A 15,053-nucleotide genomic window follows, 5' to 3' on the forward strand; every position below is an offset into this window, starting at 1 on the left:
CTCCTGTCCCACACGCAGTCAGAAGGGGCAGAACGCAGCCCGTCTGTCCCAGACAGGCGAAGCCATCGCACCCCCCTCCCCAATGGTGGGTCTTTGAAAGATTACATTCAAAGGGAGACCATCCAGTCTCTCTGCATGTCCCACTGCAGGGGTTTGCAGGCTGCAGTGTAACTTTCCCACCACAAAAACTTTCTTCCCTACACGTGCAATCAGTCACTGCCTGTCTGCCAAAGCTGCCCCAGCCCCTCTTATACTGCCAATGTGCTTTCCAGGGGGTTGGCCACCTTCACAATCTGCTCACATCAGCGAGCTGCCTGGAGCAGCACTCTGTGCCTTCAGCATCAGCCTACGCTCGAACCTCACTGCTTTGGGCACAGCTCTTGCCCGTGTCGTACTGCAGATGGGCTTTGGGTGCTGCAGGCTGCCGTGCCATTTGAGGCATCGCTTCGCGCACATCCCTGAGCAGTGCCCACACTTCCCTCCAGTCCCACCCGCGGGCCATCGCTCCAGCAGCCCCATGCGCCTGCCTCTGGGCTGCGGCACCAGCAGCAGATGACCCCATCCTCCCCGAGCAGCCCTGCCACAGCGCACGCACACCCCGCGCCCTCTCTGTTGGCGACCGCTGCCCTCCACACGGCGAGGGCCTCCCCCACAGGGACGGCAGCAGTGCTGGAAGCTCTGGGACCACCAGCTCCACTCACAGCCCAGCACATCCCATGGGCGGGCGCTGAGGGCAGGAGCCAGGACCCCTCGGGAGCAGGGCGCTCCCACCCGCCCCGGGCCCCGCCAGGCACTGACGAGCCAGAGGTGCGGGAAGGGGCCCCTCGCTCCGGCACCCGCGGCCCCTCTCGGGCAGCTGCGCGGCTCCAGCCCCAACGCCGGCCTCGCCCTGGGGCGGCCCCAGCCCGCGCAGCCGCAGCGGCCGCGCGGGGCTCCGCCGCCTCCCTGCGGTCACCTCCCTCCACCGGGCCGCCGGCGCCCGCCGCGGGCCCCCGGGCTCTCCGCACGCCCCCGCCGCGCGGGCTCAGGCTGGCTCCCGCACGGCGCCGCGGCCCCGCTCTCTGCTACCCCCTCACCGCGCGCCGGCTGCTGACCAAAGGCGGCCGTTACAGCCGTTAGGGCCGTTACCCCGCGGACGGCCGTTAGAGCCGTTACCTCAAGGACGGCCGTTAGGGCCGTTACCCCGCGGACGGCCGTTGGCACCACTGGGGCCGCCAGGGCGGCTGCCCCTTGCCCTCGGCGCCAGGCGGACGCGGCGCGGCCGGCGCTGCCCGCGGCCCCTCCCCACCGCTCGGCCGCAGCCTGCGGCACCCCGCGGCCACGGAGCCGGCGGGCGCGGAGCAGGTGAGGGCGGCCGGGGCCGGGGCCGCTCCCGCTCGACCGCCGCCAGCCCTCGGGCCACTCTGTCCCGCAGCCGCCCCGCCACGGCCCGCTCTCACCGCGGCTCCCCCGGGCGCCATTTCGCGGCCCCGGCGCCGGCCAGCGCCCCCCGCCGCGCCTCGCGGCCCGCCGCCGCCGCTCCGCGCCTGCCCTTGCCTCGGCCCCGGCCGCGGCCCTGGCGGAGCTGCCGGGGCGGCTACTGAGCCCCTCTCCGCGCTCTGGGGACGCCTGGCCGGGGGCTGCCGCGGCACTCCGGGAGCTGAGGGCTGCCCAGGGCTGGGTGCGCGCACGGGCGCAGCCTGGCACCTGCCTAGGCCTCGCTCAGTTCCACAACCCAGACTTCTGTTCCAGGCTCAGGGCTGAAGTCGTCTCTAGTAATGCCAGGCCACAGCTCCTGCCAGGGACCCTCATCTCACCAAGCTCCTTCGAGCAGGCTGCTGGAAGAACAAGGCTGAAGGTCGGGAGGACAAAGAATGAAGAGCGGCACTGATCGGGACCCTTAAGACGCCAGTGTGCTCAGCAGTCTCCTGCAGCAAATGCAGCTGCCAGTGCTGCGCCTGGCCAATACGTGCAAGGTGGTGGAGGAGCTGGTGGCTGACCTGCTCCACGCCTGCTCTCTGGTCACCTTGAAGACTGCTCTGCTACGGCTGGAACCGTGCCTTGGGGTGGGCAGCACCTTCGAAGGCTGGAGCCCCCGGCGGGACACCATCTACAGCCTGCTCGTGCCCCTGAAGCCACCAGCCGGGCACTGCTTCCACCTGGAGCTGGGCACTGGCGGGGAGCTGCCGGAGAGGCATGGCTGTGTTCGCGTGGAGCTGCAGTGCCTGTGCCGAAGGCAGCAGCTGCTGAGGGACACGCGGTGCTTCCTGGACCAGCCCGAGGCTGAGCTGCGCAGCAACAAGGGCCCCTGCCTGCTGCAGTACCTGATGACTACAAGCCAGACCCTGGCCACCTGTCTCACAAAATACTGAGCCTCTCTTGGGAAGTCGAGCACCTGCTTCCACAGCCCCTCCTCTTGGCTCTCATAAGGGCTAAGGGCTTTTTGGGTGCTTCTGCCCACTTGGTGAGGGGAGCCCATGGGCACGCTGTGCTGCTGCTGCTGCATGGGCTCGCAGGCAGTGGGTGCCAGGGCCTCCGCTCTGGCTGCCCAGCTGGGACCCCATGCTGGGGCGCGTTGGGGACCACGGCCAGGGCTGGCTGGCCCTGCAGAGGGGCTGCGCCCCTGTGACAGCACAGACGACAAGTCACAAAGGCAGCGCGCCGTCACCAGGGCCCCCCAGGGCAGCGCTGCCGGGCCCCCAGCACTACGGCCTGGGCCAGCCCAGGCTGCAGCAGCCTCTGCAGGGTGAGTGCGGCAGTGGGGCAAGGCTGGGCACCACGAGGGCTGGGGCACAAACGCCGGCTCCCTCCCGGGGCTTTCTAGCGCTGCAGCAAGGGCTGAGCCGCACACCGCAGCGCGTTGGGTGGGGGACGCTGCCGCCTTGGCGGGTGGCGGCAGAGGTGCCTGGGGCTCCCAGCGACCCCGGGTGCCCCCAGACGTCTTGGCCATGGGCCAGGCACCCGCAGCTCGGCAGCACACTGCTCCGCGCGGGCACAGGGAGTCACTCCTCCGCAGGCCCCGCTCTGCTGCCACTTACCCTTCTGGCACCCCTGCCTCCGGGCCAAAGCCCGGCCACGGTGCTGGGCCTCAGGGCAGGCTTGGCAGCGTGGGCCCCACCACAGCCCCGCTCAGGCAGCGCTCGCGAGCCCCGGCCTTGCTGCTCCTCAGCTCCCTCGCCCCCTCTCCCAGCCTGCCCCTTCATGCCTGCAGCTCCTGCCTCCCACCCTCACACAAGCTCCCTCCCACCCAGCCCAGCCCGCCTCACCTCCTGCTCTCCCATCTCCTCTAGGCCATGGCCGTGGCTGTTGTCCTCGTCCTGGCCATGCTGGGCATCGTCCTGCATCCGCTGAAGGTCAGTGACCAGATAGATCTGGCCACGCAGCAGCAGATGCAGCAGCGTGAGGAGCAGCTGAGGCAGGAGATGACTCGGCTGCAGCAAGAGGTTGAAGAGCTCACTCAGGAGCCGCAGAGCGGACTCTTCCTGAAAGACATGCTCTTCGCCACGTGGGACCTGGGGTTGTTTTGGGCCTTCACTGGAGGCCTCGTGCCGCTCCTTGGGCTCTGCTGGATGGCCACGGAGCAGGACTTGGACAAGTCAGGGAGCAGCAGGGAGGAGAGCTCTTCCAGCAGTGACGAGGAAGAGGAAGCCCCTCTCAAATGGGATCCGGGCAGCAATCTCCTGCAGCAAATGCAGCTGCCAGTGCTGCGCCTGGCCAATACGTGCAAGGTGGTGGAGGAGCTGGTGGCTGACCTGCTCCACGCCTGCTCTCTGGTCACCTTGAAGACTGCTCTGCTACGGCTGGAACCGTGCCTTGGGGTGGGCAGCACCTTCGAAGGCTGGAGCCCCCGGCGGGACACCGTCTACAGCCTGCTCGTGCCCCTGAAGCCACCAGCCGGGCACTGCTTCCACCTGGAGCTGGGCGCTGGCGGGGAGCTGCCGGAGAGGCATGGCTGTGTTCGCGTGGAGCTGCAGTGCCTGTGCCGAAGGCAGCAGCTGCTGAGGGACGCGCGGTGCTTCCTGCACCAGCCCGAGGCTGAGCTGCGCAGCAACGAGGGCCCCTGCCTGCTGCAGTACCTGTGCACCGACTCCTGCCTGGACGTAGAGAAATCCGCCCGCTGGCTCCAGCTAGTAGTGCCCGACGCCTGGCAGCTTTTACCCGCATCCTACCACTGCCAGCTGACGGTGCTGCCCTCCTCGCGCTCCTGCAAGCTCTGGCTGGACAATGCCAACGGGAGGTCCTTGTGCATCGAGATCCTGCTTGGGGTGCAGCAAGGCGACTCGGGGGTTTTCCTGACCAGCCAGGAGGCGAGGGCTGGCCTCACCAGCAGCACAACGTGGCTGGAGAGCTGCACCGTTCCAGAGATGCTCTTCTTCAGGTTCGTGGCCACGCAGGCCCCGCGGCACAGCTGCCACCTGGCATGTCTGCAGCTCTTTGCCCATCTCCTGGAGGGCACAGGCTTCTCCACCTACTGCCTGAAAACAGCGCTCATGCACCTCCTCACAGTCACACCGCTGACAGCTTGGCACAGAGCAGATCTCCGGGAGCGGCTGGACGACACCCTGCAGTTCCTGCACCGCTGCCTGGAGGAGAAACAGCTGCCCCACTTCCTCCTGGGCAACGAGAGGGTGCCCAGGGAGGTTCCCCTGCCACCGGCCTTCCGAGCCGCCAGACCGCTCAACCTCTTCCAGCGCCTGGCGCACGAGCCGGCCGCCCACGCTCAGGCGCTGCGCGAGTTCAGCCAGCTGCAAGATCGTCTCCGGAGCCTGTCCTAACGATGCTGAAAGAGGCTTCTGGAAATTCAACAAAAGCACACTTTGGGCAAGCTCACCCGATCACGCTGAAGATGCCCTTGCAAGCAGCCATGCAACAGGGGCCCCTGTGATCACCTGGACAGCAACCGCCCAGCCCTTTCGACAGAGCCCAGTCCCCACGGGAGCAGTACCCTATGTACAGACCCCAGTAAATTTGCCTCTTTTAACGAGCACTCTCTCTTCTTTGAGTTTCGGGGCAACACCGGGGCATGTGGGGAATGCGGCCCCATCCTGCCACGGGGATACCCGCCCCCGAGATTTCCTCAAGTCTGGGAGATGATCACAACGCACAGAGCACAAACACTAGCACACACCGCGCTGCCCTGTTTCCCCCAAGCCCAGACAGCCAGGTCACAGCAGCAAGCGTGCCGCACAGACGTACGCTGTGCCCGAGCTGCAGCAGATGTACGCTGCACACGCTCAACAGGCACAGCTAGGGCTCCCCTGCCAGCGCCAGCACCGCCAGCAAGGTCGGCAGCAAGTGCTGCACCCCCAAAGCTGCACTGCCTGCATCCGGCAGCCAGCTGACATGATCACTCTTTGTAGGGGGAAAACCCCGACGTGGCATGGTTGGCTGCAGCAGCAAACCTCTCTGCACAGCATCAGCACAGGGCGCTCTCTGGTCCCTGGAGAGCTCGAGGGCAATTAGGGGGAAGTGACCAACGAGCTCGAGCCTGCAGGTGACCTGGAGACGGCCCCTGAGAGGGAGAGGAGGGAGGGGAGCAGGTGTCCCTGGGCAGAGAGGAGTCTCCTGCTCTCTCCATTAACGCTTTGCAGATGTGCTGCACTCAGAGTATGCACACCTGCACTGCACGCCACGTGTTGGGGAAGCACTGGCCTCACTTCTCATGGGTGGCACAACAGCTGCATGCCTATTTGTATTGGGGATACCTCCGGCAGAAATACAGCCCTCGTGTGTTGGGGAAGACTCACAAGCTCTTTGATAATCGTCCCATCAAAAGAGCTGCACGTGCCGCAGTGCTGCAGGAGCCTGGACTCCTGTCCCACACGCAGTCAGAAGGGGCAGAACGCAGCCCGTCTGTCCCAGACAGGCGAAGCCATCGCACCCCCCTCCCCAATGGTGGGTCTTTGAAAGATTACATTCAAAGGGAGACCATCCAGTCTCTCTGCATGTCCCACTGCAGGGGTTTGCAGGCTGCAGTGTAACTTTCCCACCACAAAAACTTTCTTCCCTACACGTGCAATCAGTCACTGCCTGTCTGCCAAAGCTGCCCCAGCCCCTCTTATACTGCCAATGTGCTTTCCAGGGGGTTGGCCACCTTCACAATCTGCTCACATCAGCGAGCTGCCTGGAGCAGCACTCTGTGCCTTCAGCATCAGCCTACGCTCGAACCTCACTGCTTTGGGCACAGCTCTTGCCCGTGTCGTACTGCAGATGGGCTTTGGGTGCTGCAGGCTGCCGTGCCATTTGAGGCATCGCTTCGCGCACATCCCTGAGCAGTGCCCACACTTCCCTCCAGTCCCACCCGCGGGCCATCGCTCCAGCAGCCCCATGCGCCTGCCTCTGGGCTGCGGCACCAGCAGCAGATGACCCCATCCTCCCCGAGCAGCCCTGCCACAGCGCACGCACACCCCGCGCCCTCTCTGTTGGCGACCGCTGCCCTCCACACGGCGAGGGCCTCCCCCACAGGGACGGCAGCAGTGCTGGAAGCTCTGGGACCACCAGCTCCACTCACAGCCCAGCACATCCCATGGGCGGGCGCTGAGGGCAGGAGCCAGGACCCCTCGGGAGCAGGGCGCTCCCACCCGCCCCGGGCCCCGCCAGGCACTGACGAGCCAGAGGTGCGGGAAGGGGCCCCTCGCTCCGGCACCCGCGGCCCCTCTCGGGCAGCTGCGCGGCTCCAGCCCCAACGCCGGCCTCGCCCTGGGGCGGCCCCAGCCCGCGCAGCCGCAGCGGCCGCGCGGGGCTCCGCCGCCTCCCTGCGGTCACCTCCCTCCACCGGGCCGCCGGCGCCCGCCGCGGGCCCCCGGGCTCTCCGCACGCCCCCGCCGCGCGGGCTCAGGCTGGCTCCCGCACGGCGCCGCGGCCCCGCTCTCTGCTACCCCCTCACCGCGCGCCGGCTGCTGACCAAAGGCGGCCGTTACAGCCGTTAGGGCCGTTAGCCCGCGGGCGGCCGTTAGAGCCGTAACCCCGCGGACGGCCGTTAGGGCCGTTACCTCCCTGCGGAGAGCCGTCAGAGCCGTTAGCCCTCGGGCGGCCGTTAGAGCCGTTACCTCTCGGACGGCCGTTAGGGCCGTTACCCCGCGGACGGCCGTTGGCACCACTGGGGCCGCCAGGGCGGCTGCCCCTTGCCCTCGGCGCCAGGCGGACGCGGCGCGGCCGGCGCTGCCCGCGGCCCCTCCCCACCGCTCGGCCGCAGCCTGCGGCACCCCGCGGCCACGGAGCCGGCGGGCGCGGAGCAGGTGAGGGCGGCCGGGGCCGGGGCCGCTCCCGCTCGACCGCCGCCAGCCCTCGGGCCACTCTGTCCCGCAGCCACCCCGCCACGGCCCGCTCTCACCGCGGCTCCCCCGGGCGCCATTTCGCGGCCCCGGCGCCGGCCAGCGCCCCCCGCCGCGCCTCGCGGCCCGCCGCCGCCGCTCCGCGCCTGCCCTTGCCTCGGCCCCGGCCGCGGCCCTGGCGGAGCTGCCGGGGCGGCTACTGAGCCCCTCTCCGCGCTCTGGGGACGCCTGGCCGGGGGCTGCCGCGGCACTCCGGGAGCTGAGGGCTGCCCAGGGCTGGGTGCGCGCACGGGCGCAGCCTGGCACCTGCCTAGGCCTCGCTCAGTTCCACAACCCAGACTTCTGTTCCAGGCTCAGGGCTGAAGTCGTCTCTAGTAATGCCAGGCCACAGCTCCTGCCAGGGACCCTCATCTCACCAAGCTCCTTCGAGCAGGCTGCTGGAAGAACAAGGCTGAAGGTCGGGAGGACAAAGAATGAAGAGCGGCACTGATCGGGACCCTTAAGACGCCAGTGTGCTCAGCAGTCTCCTGCAGCAAATGCAGCTGCCAGTGCTGCGCCTGGCCAATACGTGCAAGGTGGTGGAGGAGCTGGTGGGCAACCTACTGCACGTGGACCTGGCATCTAATCACCTTGAAGACTGCTCTGCTACGGCTGGAACCGTGCCTTGGGGTGGGCAGCACCTTCGAAGGCTGGAGCCCCCGGCAGGACACCGTCTACAGCCTGCTCGTGCCCCTGAAGCCACCAGCCGGGCACTGCTTCCACCTGGAGCTGGGCACTGGCGGGGAGCTGCCGGAGAGGCATGGCTGTGTTCGCGTGGAGCTGCAGTGCCTGTGCCGAAGGCAGCAGCTGCTGAGGGACGTGCGGTGCTTCCTGCACCAGCCCGAGGCTGAGCTGCGCAGCAACAAGGGCCCCTGCCTGCTGCAGTACCTGATGACTACAAGCCAGACCCTGGCCACCTGTCTCACAAAATACTGAGCCTCTCTTGGGAAGTCGAGCACCTGCTTCCACAGCCCCTCCTCTTGGCTCTCATAAGGGCTAAGGGCTTTTTGGGTGCTTCTGCCCACTTGGTGAGGGGAGCCCATGGGCACGCTGTGCTGCTGCTGCTGCATGGGCTCGCAGGCAGTGGGTGCCAGGGCCTCCGCTCTGGCTGCCCAGCTGGGACCCCATGCTGGGGCGCGTTGGGGGCCACGGCCAGGGCTGGCTGGCCCTGCAGAGGGGCTGCGCCCCTGTGACAGCACAGACGACAAGTCACAAAGGCAGCGCGCCGTCACCAGGGCCCCCCAGGGCAGCGCTGCCGGGCCCCCAGCACTACGGCCTGGGCCAGCCCAGGCTGCAGCAGCCTCTGCAGGGTGAGTGCGGCAGTGGGGCAAGGCTGGGCACCACGAGGGCTGGGGCACAAACGCCGGCTCCCTCCCGGGGCTTTCTAGCGCTGCAGCAAGGGCTGAGCCGCACACCGCAGCGCGTTGGGTGGGGGACGCTGCCGCCTTGGCGGGTGGCGGCAGAGGTGCCTGGGGCTCCCAGCGACCCCGGGTGCCCCCAGACGTCTTGGCCATGGGCCAGGCACCCGCAGCTCGGCAGCACACTGCTCCGCGCGGGCACAGGGAGTCACTCCTCCGCAGGCCCCGCTCTGCTGCCACTTACCCTTCTGGCACCCCTGCCTCCGGGCCAAAGCCCGGCCATGGTGCTGGGCCTCAGGGCAGGCTTGGCAGCGTGGGCCCCACCACAGCCCCGCTCAGGCAGCGCTCGCGAGCCCCGGCCTTGCTGCTCCTCAGCTCCCTCGCCCCCTCTCCCAGCCTGCCCCTTCATGCCTGCAGCTCCTGCCTCCCACCCTCACACAAGCTCCCTCCCACCCAGCCCAGCCCGCCTCACCTCCTGCTCTCCCATCTCCTCTAGGCCATGGCCGTGGCTGTTGTCCTCGTCCTGGCCGTGCTGGGCATCGTCCTGCATCCGCTGAAGGTCAGTGACCAGATAGATCTGGCCACGCAGCAGCAGATGCAGCAGCGTGAGGAGCAGCTGAGGCAGGAGATGACTCGGCTGCAGCAAGAGGTTGAAGAGCTCACTCAGGAGCCGCAGAGCGGACTCTTCCTGAAAGACATGCTCTTCGCCACGTGGGACCTGGGGTTGTTTTGGGCCTTCACTGGAGGCCTCGTGCCGCTCCTTGGGCTCTGCTGGATGGCCACGGAGCAGGACTTGGACAAGTCAGGGAGCAGCAGGGAGGAGAGCTCTTCCAGCAGTGACGAGGAAGAGGAAGCCCCTCTCAAATGGGATCCGGGCAGCAATCTCCTGCAGCAAATGCAGCTGCCAGTGCTGCGCCTGGCCAATACGTGCAAGGTGGTGGAGGAGCTGGTGGCTGACCTGCTCCACGCCTGCTCTCTGGTCACCTTGAAGACTGCTCTGCTACGGCTGGAACCGTGCCTTGGGGTGGGCAGCACCTTCGAAGGCTGGAGCCCCCGGCGGGACACCGTCTACAGCCTGCTCGTGCCCCTGAAGCCACCAGCCGGGCACTGCTTCCACCTGGAGCTGGGCGCTGGCGGGGAGCTGCCGGAGAGGCATGGCTGTGTTCGCGTGGAGCTGCAGTGCCTGTGCCGAAGGCAGCAGCTGCTGAGGGACGCGCGGTGCTTCCTGCACCAGCCCGAGGCTGAGCTGCGCAGCAACGAGGGCCCCTGCCTGCTGCAGTACCTGTGCACCGACTCCTGCCTGGACGTAGAGAAATCCGCCCGCTGGCTCCAGCTAGTAGTGCCCGACGCCTGGCAGCTTTTACCCGCATCCTACCACTGCCAGCTGACGGTGCTGCCCTCCTCGCGCTCCTGCAAGCTCTGGCTGGACAATGCCAACGGGAGGTCCTTGTGCATCGAGATCCTGCTTGGGGTGCAGCAAGGCGACTCGGGGGTTTTCCTGACCAGCCAGGAGGCGAGGGCTGGCCTCACCAGCAGCACAACGTGGCTGGAGAGCTGCACCGTTCCAGAGATGCTCTTCTTCAGGTTCGTGGCCACGCAGGCCCCGCGGCACAGCTGCCACCTGGCATGTCTGCAGCTCTTTGCCCATCTCCTGGAGGGCACAGGCTTCTCCACCTACTGCCTGAAAACAGCGCTCATGCACCTCCTCACAGTCACACCGCTGACAGCTTGGCACAGAGCAGATCTCCGGGAGCGGCTGGACGACACCCTGCAGTTCCTGCACCGCTGCCTGGAGGAGAAACAGCTGCCCCACTTCCTCCTGGGCAACGAGAGGGTGCCCAGGGAGGTTCCCCTGCCACCGGCCTTCCGAGCCGCCAGACCGCTCAACCTCTTCCAGCGCCTGGCGCACGAGCCGGCCGCCCACGCTCAGGCGCTGCGCGAGTTCAGCCAGCTGCAAGATCGTCTCCGGAGCCTGTCCTAACGATGCTGAAAGAGGCTTCTGGAAATTCAACAAAAGCACACTTTGGGCAAGCTCACCCGATCACGCTGAAGATGCCCTTGCAAGCAGCCATGCAACAGGGGCCCCTGTGATCACCTGGACAGCAACCGCCCAGCCCTTTCGACAGAGCCCAGTCCCCACGGGAGCAGTACCCTATGTACAGACCCCAGTAAATTTGCCTCTTTTAACGAGCACTCTCTCTTCTTTGAGTTTCGGGGCAACACCGGGGCATGTGGGGAATGCGGCCCCATCCTGCCACGGGGATACCCGCCCCCGAGATTTCCTCAAGTCTGGGAGATGATCACAACGCACAGAGCACAAACACTAGCACACACCGCGCTGCCCTGTTTCCCCCAAGCCCAGACAGCCAGGTCACAGCAGCAAGCGTGCCGCACAGACGTACGCTGTGCCCGAGCTGCAGCAGATGTACGCTGCACACGCTCAACAGGCACAGCTAGGGCTCCCCTGCCAGCGCCAGCACCGCCAGCAAGGTCGGCAGCAAGTGCTGCACCCCCAAAGCTGCACTGCCTGCATCCGGCAGCCAGCTGACATGATCACTCTTTGTAGGGGGAAAACCCCGACGTGGCATGGTTGGCTGCAGCAGCAAACCTCTCTGCACAGCATCAGCACAGGGCGCTCTCTGGTCCCTGGAGAGCTCGAGGGCAATTAGGGGGAAGTGACCAACGAGCTCGAGCCTGCAGGTGACCTGGAGACGGCCCCTGAGAGGGAGAGGAGGGAGGGGAGCAGGTGTCCCTGGGCAGAGAGGAGTCTCCTGCTCTCTCCATTAACGCTTTGCAGATGTGCTGCACTCAGAGTATGCACACCTGCACTGCACGCCACGTGTTGGGGAAGCACTGGCCTCACTTCTCATGGGTGGCACAACAGCTGCATGCCTATTTGTATTGGGGATACCTCCGGCAGAAATACAGCCCTCGTGTGTTGGGGAAGACTCACAAGCTCTTTGATAATCGTCCCATCAAAAGAGCTGCACGTGCCGCAGTGCTGCAGGAGCCTGGACTCCTGTCCCACACGCAGTCAGAAGGGGCAGAACGCAGCCCGTCTGTCCCAGACAGGCGAAGCCATCGCACCCCCCTCCCCAATGGTGGGTCTTTGAAAGATTACATTCAAAGGGAGACCATCCAGTCTCTCTGCATGTCCCACTGCAGGGGTTTGCAGGCTGCAGTGTAACTTTCCCACCACAAAAACTTTCTTCCCTACACGTGCAATCAGTCACTGCCTGTCTGCCAAAGCTGCCCCAGCCCCTCTTATACTGCCAATGTGCTTTCCAGGGGGTTGGCCACCTTCACAATCTGCTCACATCAGCGAGCTGCCTGGAGCAGCACTCTGTGCCTTCAGCATCAGTCTACGCTCGAACCTCACTGCTTTGGGCACAGCTCTTGCCCGTGTCGTACTGCAGATGGGCTTTGGGTGCTGCAGGCTGCCGTGCCATTTGAGGCATCGCTTCGCGCACATCCCTGAGCAGTGCCCACACTTCCCTCCAGTCCCACCCGCGGGCCATCGCTCCAGCAGCCCCATGCGCCTGCCTCTGGGCTGCGGCACCAGCAGCAGATGACCCCATCCTCCCCGAGCAGCCCTGCCACAGCGCACGCACACCCCGCGCCCTCTCTGTTGGCGACCGCTGCCCTCCACACGGCGAGGGCCTCCCCCACAGGGACGGCAGCAGTGCTGGAAGCTCTGGGACCACCAGCTCCACTCACAGCCCAGCACATCCCATGGGCGGGCGCTGAGGGCAGGAGCCAGGACCCCTCGGGAGCAGGGCGCTCCCACCCGCCCCGGGCCCCGCCAGGCACTGACGAGCCAGAGGTGCGGGAAGGGGCCCCTCGCTCCGGCACCCGCGGCCCCTCTCGGGCAGCTGCGCGGCTCCAGCCCCAACGCCGGCCTCGCCCTGGGGCGGCCCCAGCCCGCGCAGCCGCAGCGGCCGCGCGGGGCTCCGCCGCCTCCCTGCGGTCACCTCCCTCCACCGGGCCGCCGGCGCCCGCCGCGGGCCCCCGGGCTCTCCGCACGCCCCCGCCGCGCGGGCTCAGGCTGGCTCCCGCACGGCGCCGCGGCCCCGCTCTCTGCTACCCCCTCACCGCGCGCCGGCTGCTGACCAAAGGCGGCCGTTACAGCCGTTAGGACCGTTAGCCCGCGGGCGGCCGTTAGAGCCGTTACCTCAAGGACGGCCGTTAGGGCCGTTACCCCGCGGACGGCCGTTGGCACCACTGGGGCCGCCAGGGCGGCTGCCCCTTGCCCTCGGCGCCAGGCGGACGCGGCGCGGCCGGCGCTGCCCGCGGCCCCTCCCCACCGCTCGGCCGCAGCCTGCGGCACCCCGCGGCCACGGAGCCGGCGGGCGCGGAGCAGGTGAGGGCGGCCGGGGCCGGGGCCGCTCCCGCTCGACCGCCGCCAGCCCTCGGGCCACTCTGTCCCGCAGCCGCCCCGCCACGGCCCGCTCTCACCGCGGCTCCCCCGGGCGCCATTTCGCGGCCCCGGCGCCGGCCAGCGCCCCCCGCCGCGCCTCGCGGCCCGCCGCCGCCGCTCCGCGCCTGCCCTTGCCTCGGCCCCGGCCGCGGCCCTGGCGGAGCTGCCGGGGCGGCTACTGAGCCCCTCTCCGCGCTCTGGGGACGCCTGGCCGGGGGCTGCCGCGGCACTCCGGGAGCTGAGGGCTGCCCAGGGCTGGGTGCGCGCACGGGCGCAGCCTGGCACCTGCCTAGGCCTCGCTCAGTTCCACAACCCAGACTTCTGTTCCAGGCTCAGGGCTGAAGTCGTCTCTAGTAATGCCAGGCCACAGCTCCTGCCAGGGACCCTCATCTCACCAAGCTCCTTCGAGCAGGCTGCTGGAAGAACAAGGCTGAAGGTCGGGAGGACAAAGAATGAAGAGCGGCACTGATCGGGACCCTTAAGACGCCAGTGTGCTCAGCAGTCTCCTGCAGCAAATGCAGCTGCCAGCGCTGCGCCTGGCCAATACGTGCAAGGTGGTGGAGGAGCTGGTGGGCAACCTACTCCACACCTGGCATCTAATCACCTTGAAGACTGCTCTGCTACGGCTGGAACCGTGCCTTGGGGTGGGCAGCACCTTCGAAGGCTGGAGCCCCCGGCGGGACACCGTCTACAGCCTGCTCGTGCCCCTGAAGCCACCAGCCGGGCACTGCTTCCACCTGGAGCTGGGCACTGGCGGGGAGCTGCCGGAGAGGCATGGCTGTGTTCGCGTGGAGCTGCAGTGCCTGTGCCGAAGGCAGCAGCTGCTGAGGGACACGCGGTGCTTCCTGCACCAGCCCGAGGCTGAGCTGCGCAGCAACGAGGGCCCCTGCCTGCTGCAGTACCTGTGCACCGACTCCTGCCTGGACGTAGAGAAATCTGCCCGCTGGCTCCAGCTAGTAGTGCCCGACGCCTGGCAGCTTTTACCCGCATCCTACCACTGCCAGCTGACGGTGCTGCCCTCCTCGCACTCCTGCAAGGTCCTCATGGAAAATGTCTCTGGGAGGTCCATCGAGATCTTACTTGGGGTGCAGCAAGGTGACTCGGGAGTTTTCCTGACCAGCCAGGAGGCAAGGGCTGGCCTCACCAGCAGCACAACGTGGCTGGAGAGCTGCACCGTTCCAGAGATGCTCTTCTTCAGGTTCGTGGCCACGCAGGCCCCGTGGCACAGCTGCCACCTGACAGGCCTGCAGCTCTTTGCCCATCTCCTGGAGGGCACAGGTTTTTCCACGAACTGCTTGAAAACGGTGCTTATGCACCTCCTCACAAGTTGGCATAGAGGGGATCTCCGGGAGCAGCTGGATGACGTCCTGCAGTACCTGCAGCACTACTTGGAGGTGCCCAGGGAGGTCCTCCAGCCCCTGGTCTTCCAAATTGCCAGCCTGCTCAACCTCTTCCATAGTCTTGGAAGCCATAATTAAGGTGGGTGGGAGATGTTGCATGTGTAGTTTAAGCTTTGTAGTGCATCTGTACTTTGAGCCATGGCCAGGGAGATCTGGCCAGGCAGCAGCAGATGCAGCAGGGTGAGGAGCAGCTGAGGCAGGAGATGGCTCAGCTGCAGTAGGAGTCCGTGCACATGATCCAAGAGCTGAGCAGGCTTGCCAAGAATGAAGTGGTCTTCACTGTGTGGGATAGGTGGCACTTCAGGGCCTTTGCTGGAGCCCTTGTGCTGCTCTTTGGGCTCTCCTGGCTGCAGGTCCATGACTTGGACTCTAGCTGCGAGCACGGCAGCTGTGAGTGTCTGGGCAGCACTGTGTGGGGCACACGGGCCCCATTCCGCCATGGGGACACACGCCATCACCCATCAGTGCCCTGAGGCACCAAGGGCAGACTCACATCTACAAGCAGAAAGGCCAGCACCCAGGCAGCTAGCCTGTCTCAAGGGACAGCAGAGAGGAAGCAAAGCATCGAAAGACCACGCTGCCTTCT

The 15,053-nt window shown here is 66.9% G+C and overlaps 3 protein-coding genes across 3 annotated transcripts; all 3 read left to right on the plus strand.

The window, feature by feature from the left end:
• Positions 1-3,272: 3,272 nt before the first annotated feature.
• On the plus strand, positions 3,273-4,941 carry LOC135328417 (inositol 1,4,5-trisphosphate receptor-interacting protein-like 1). Its single transcript, XM_064511780.1, has one exon. It carries the CDS (start codon positions 3,273-3,275, stop codon positions 4,752-4,754), a length of 1,482 nt encoding a protein of 493 aa, XP_064367850.1. The 3' UTR covers positions 4,755-4,941.
• A 3,998-nt stretch (positions 4,942-8,939) lies between these two features.
• LOC135328635 (inositol 1,4,5-trisphosphate receptor-interacting protein-like 1) lies at positions 8,940-10,818 on the plus strand. The gene has a single exon (XM_064513510.1). The coding sequence runs from the start codon at positions 9,150-9,152 to the stop codon at positions 10,629-10,631; it is 1,482 nt and encodes a 493-aa protein (XP_064369580.1). The 5' UTR covers positions 8,940-9,149; the 3' UTR covers positions 10,632-10,818.
• A 2,454-nt stretch (positions 10,819-13,272) lies between these two features.
• On the plus strand, positions 13,273-14,800 carry LOC135328636 (inositol 1,4,5-trisphosphate receptor-interacting protein-like 1). The gene has a single exon (XM_064513511.1). The coding sequence runs from the start codon at positions 13,583-13,585 to the stop codon at positions 14,543-14,545; it is 963 nt and encodes a 320-aa protein (XP_064369581.1). The 5' UTR covers positions 13,273-13,582; the 3' UTR covers positions 14,546-14,800.
• Positions 14,801-15,053: the final 253 nt, after the last annotated feature.

Source organism: Dromaius novaehollandiae, chromosome 5 (assembly GCF_036370855.1).
Source record: "Dromaius novaehollandiae isolate bDroNov1 chromosome 5, bDroNov1.hap1, whole genome shotgun sequence".
Lineage (NCBI taxonomy): Eukaryota > Metazoa > Chordata > Aves > Casuariiformes > Dromaiidae > Dromaius > Dromaius novaehollandiae.

Bases quoted from the DNA above. Each gene is read 5' to 3' on its own strand.
- LOC135328417 (XM_064511780.1), top strand. From the start codon at position 3,273: ATGGCCGTGGCTGTTGTCCTCGTCCTGGCCATGCTGGGCATCGTCCTG.
- LOC135328635 (XM_064513510.1), top strand. From the start codon at position 9,150: ATGGCCGTGGCTGTTGTCCTCGTCCTGGCCGTGCTGGGCATCGTCCTG.
- LOC135328636 (XM_064513511.1), top strand. From the start codon at position 13,583: ATGCAGCTGCCAGCGCTGCGCCTGGCCAATACGTGCAAGGTGGTGGAG.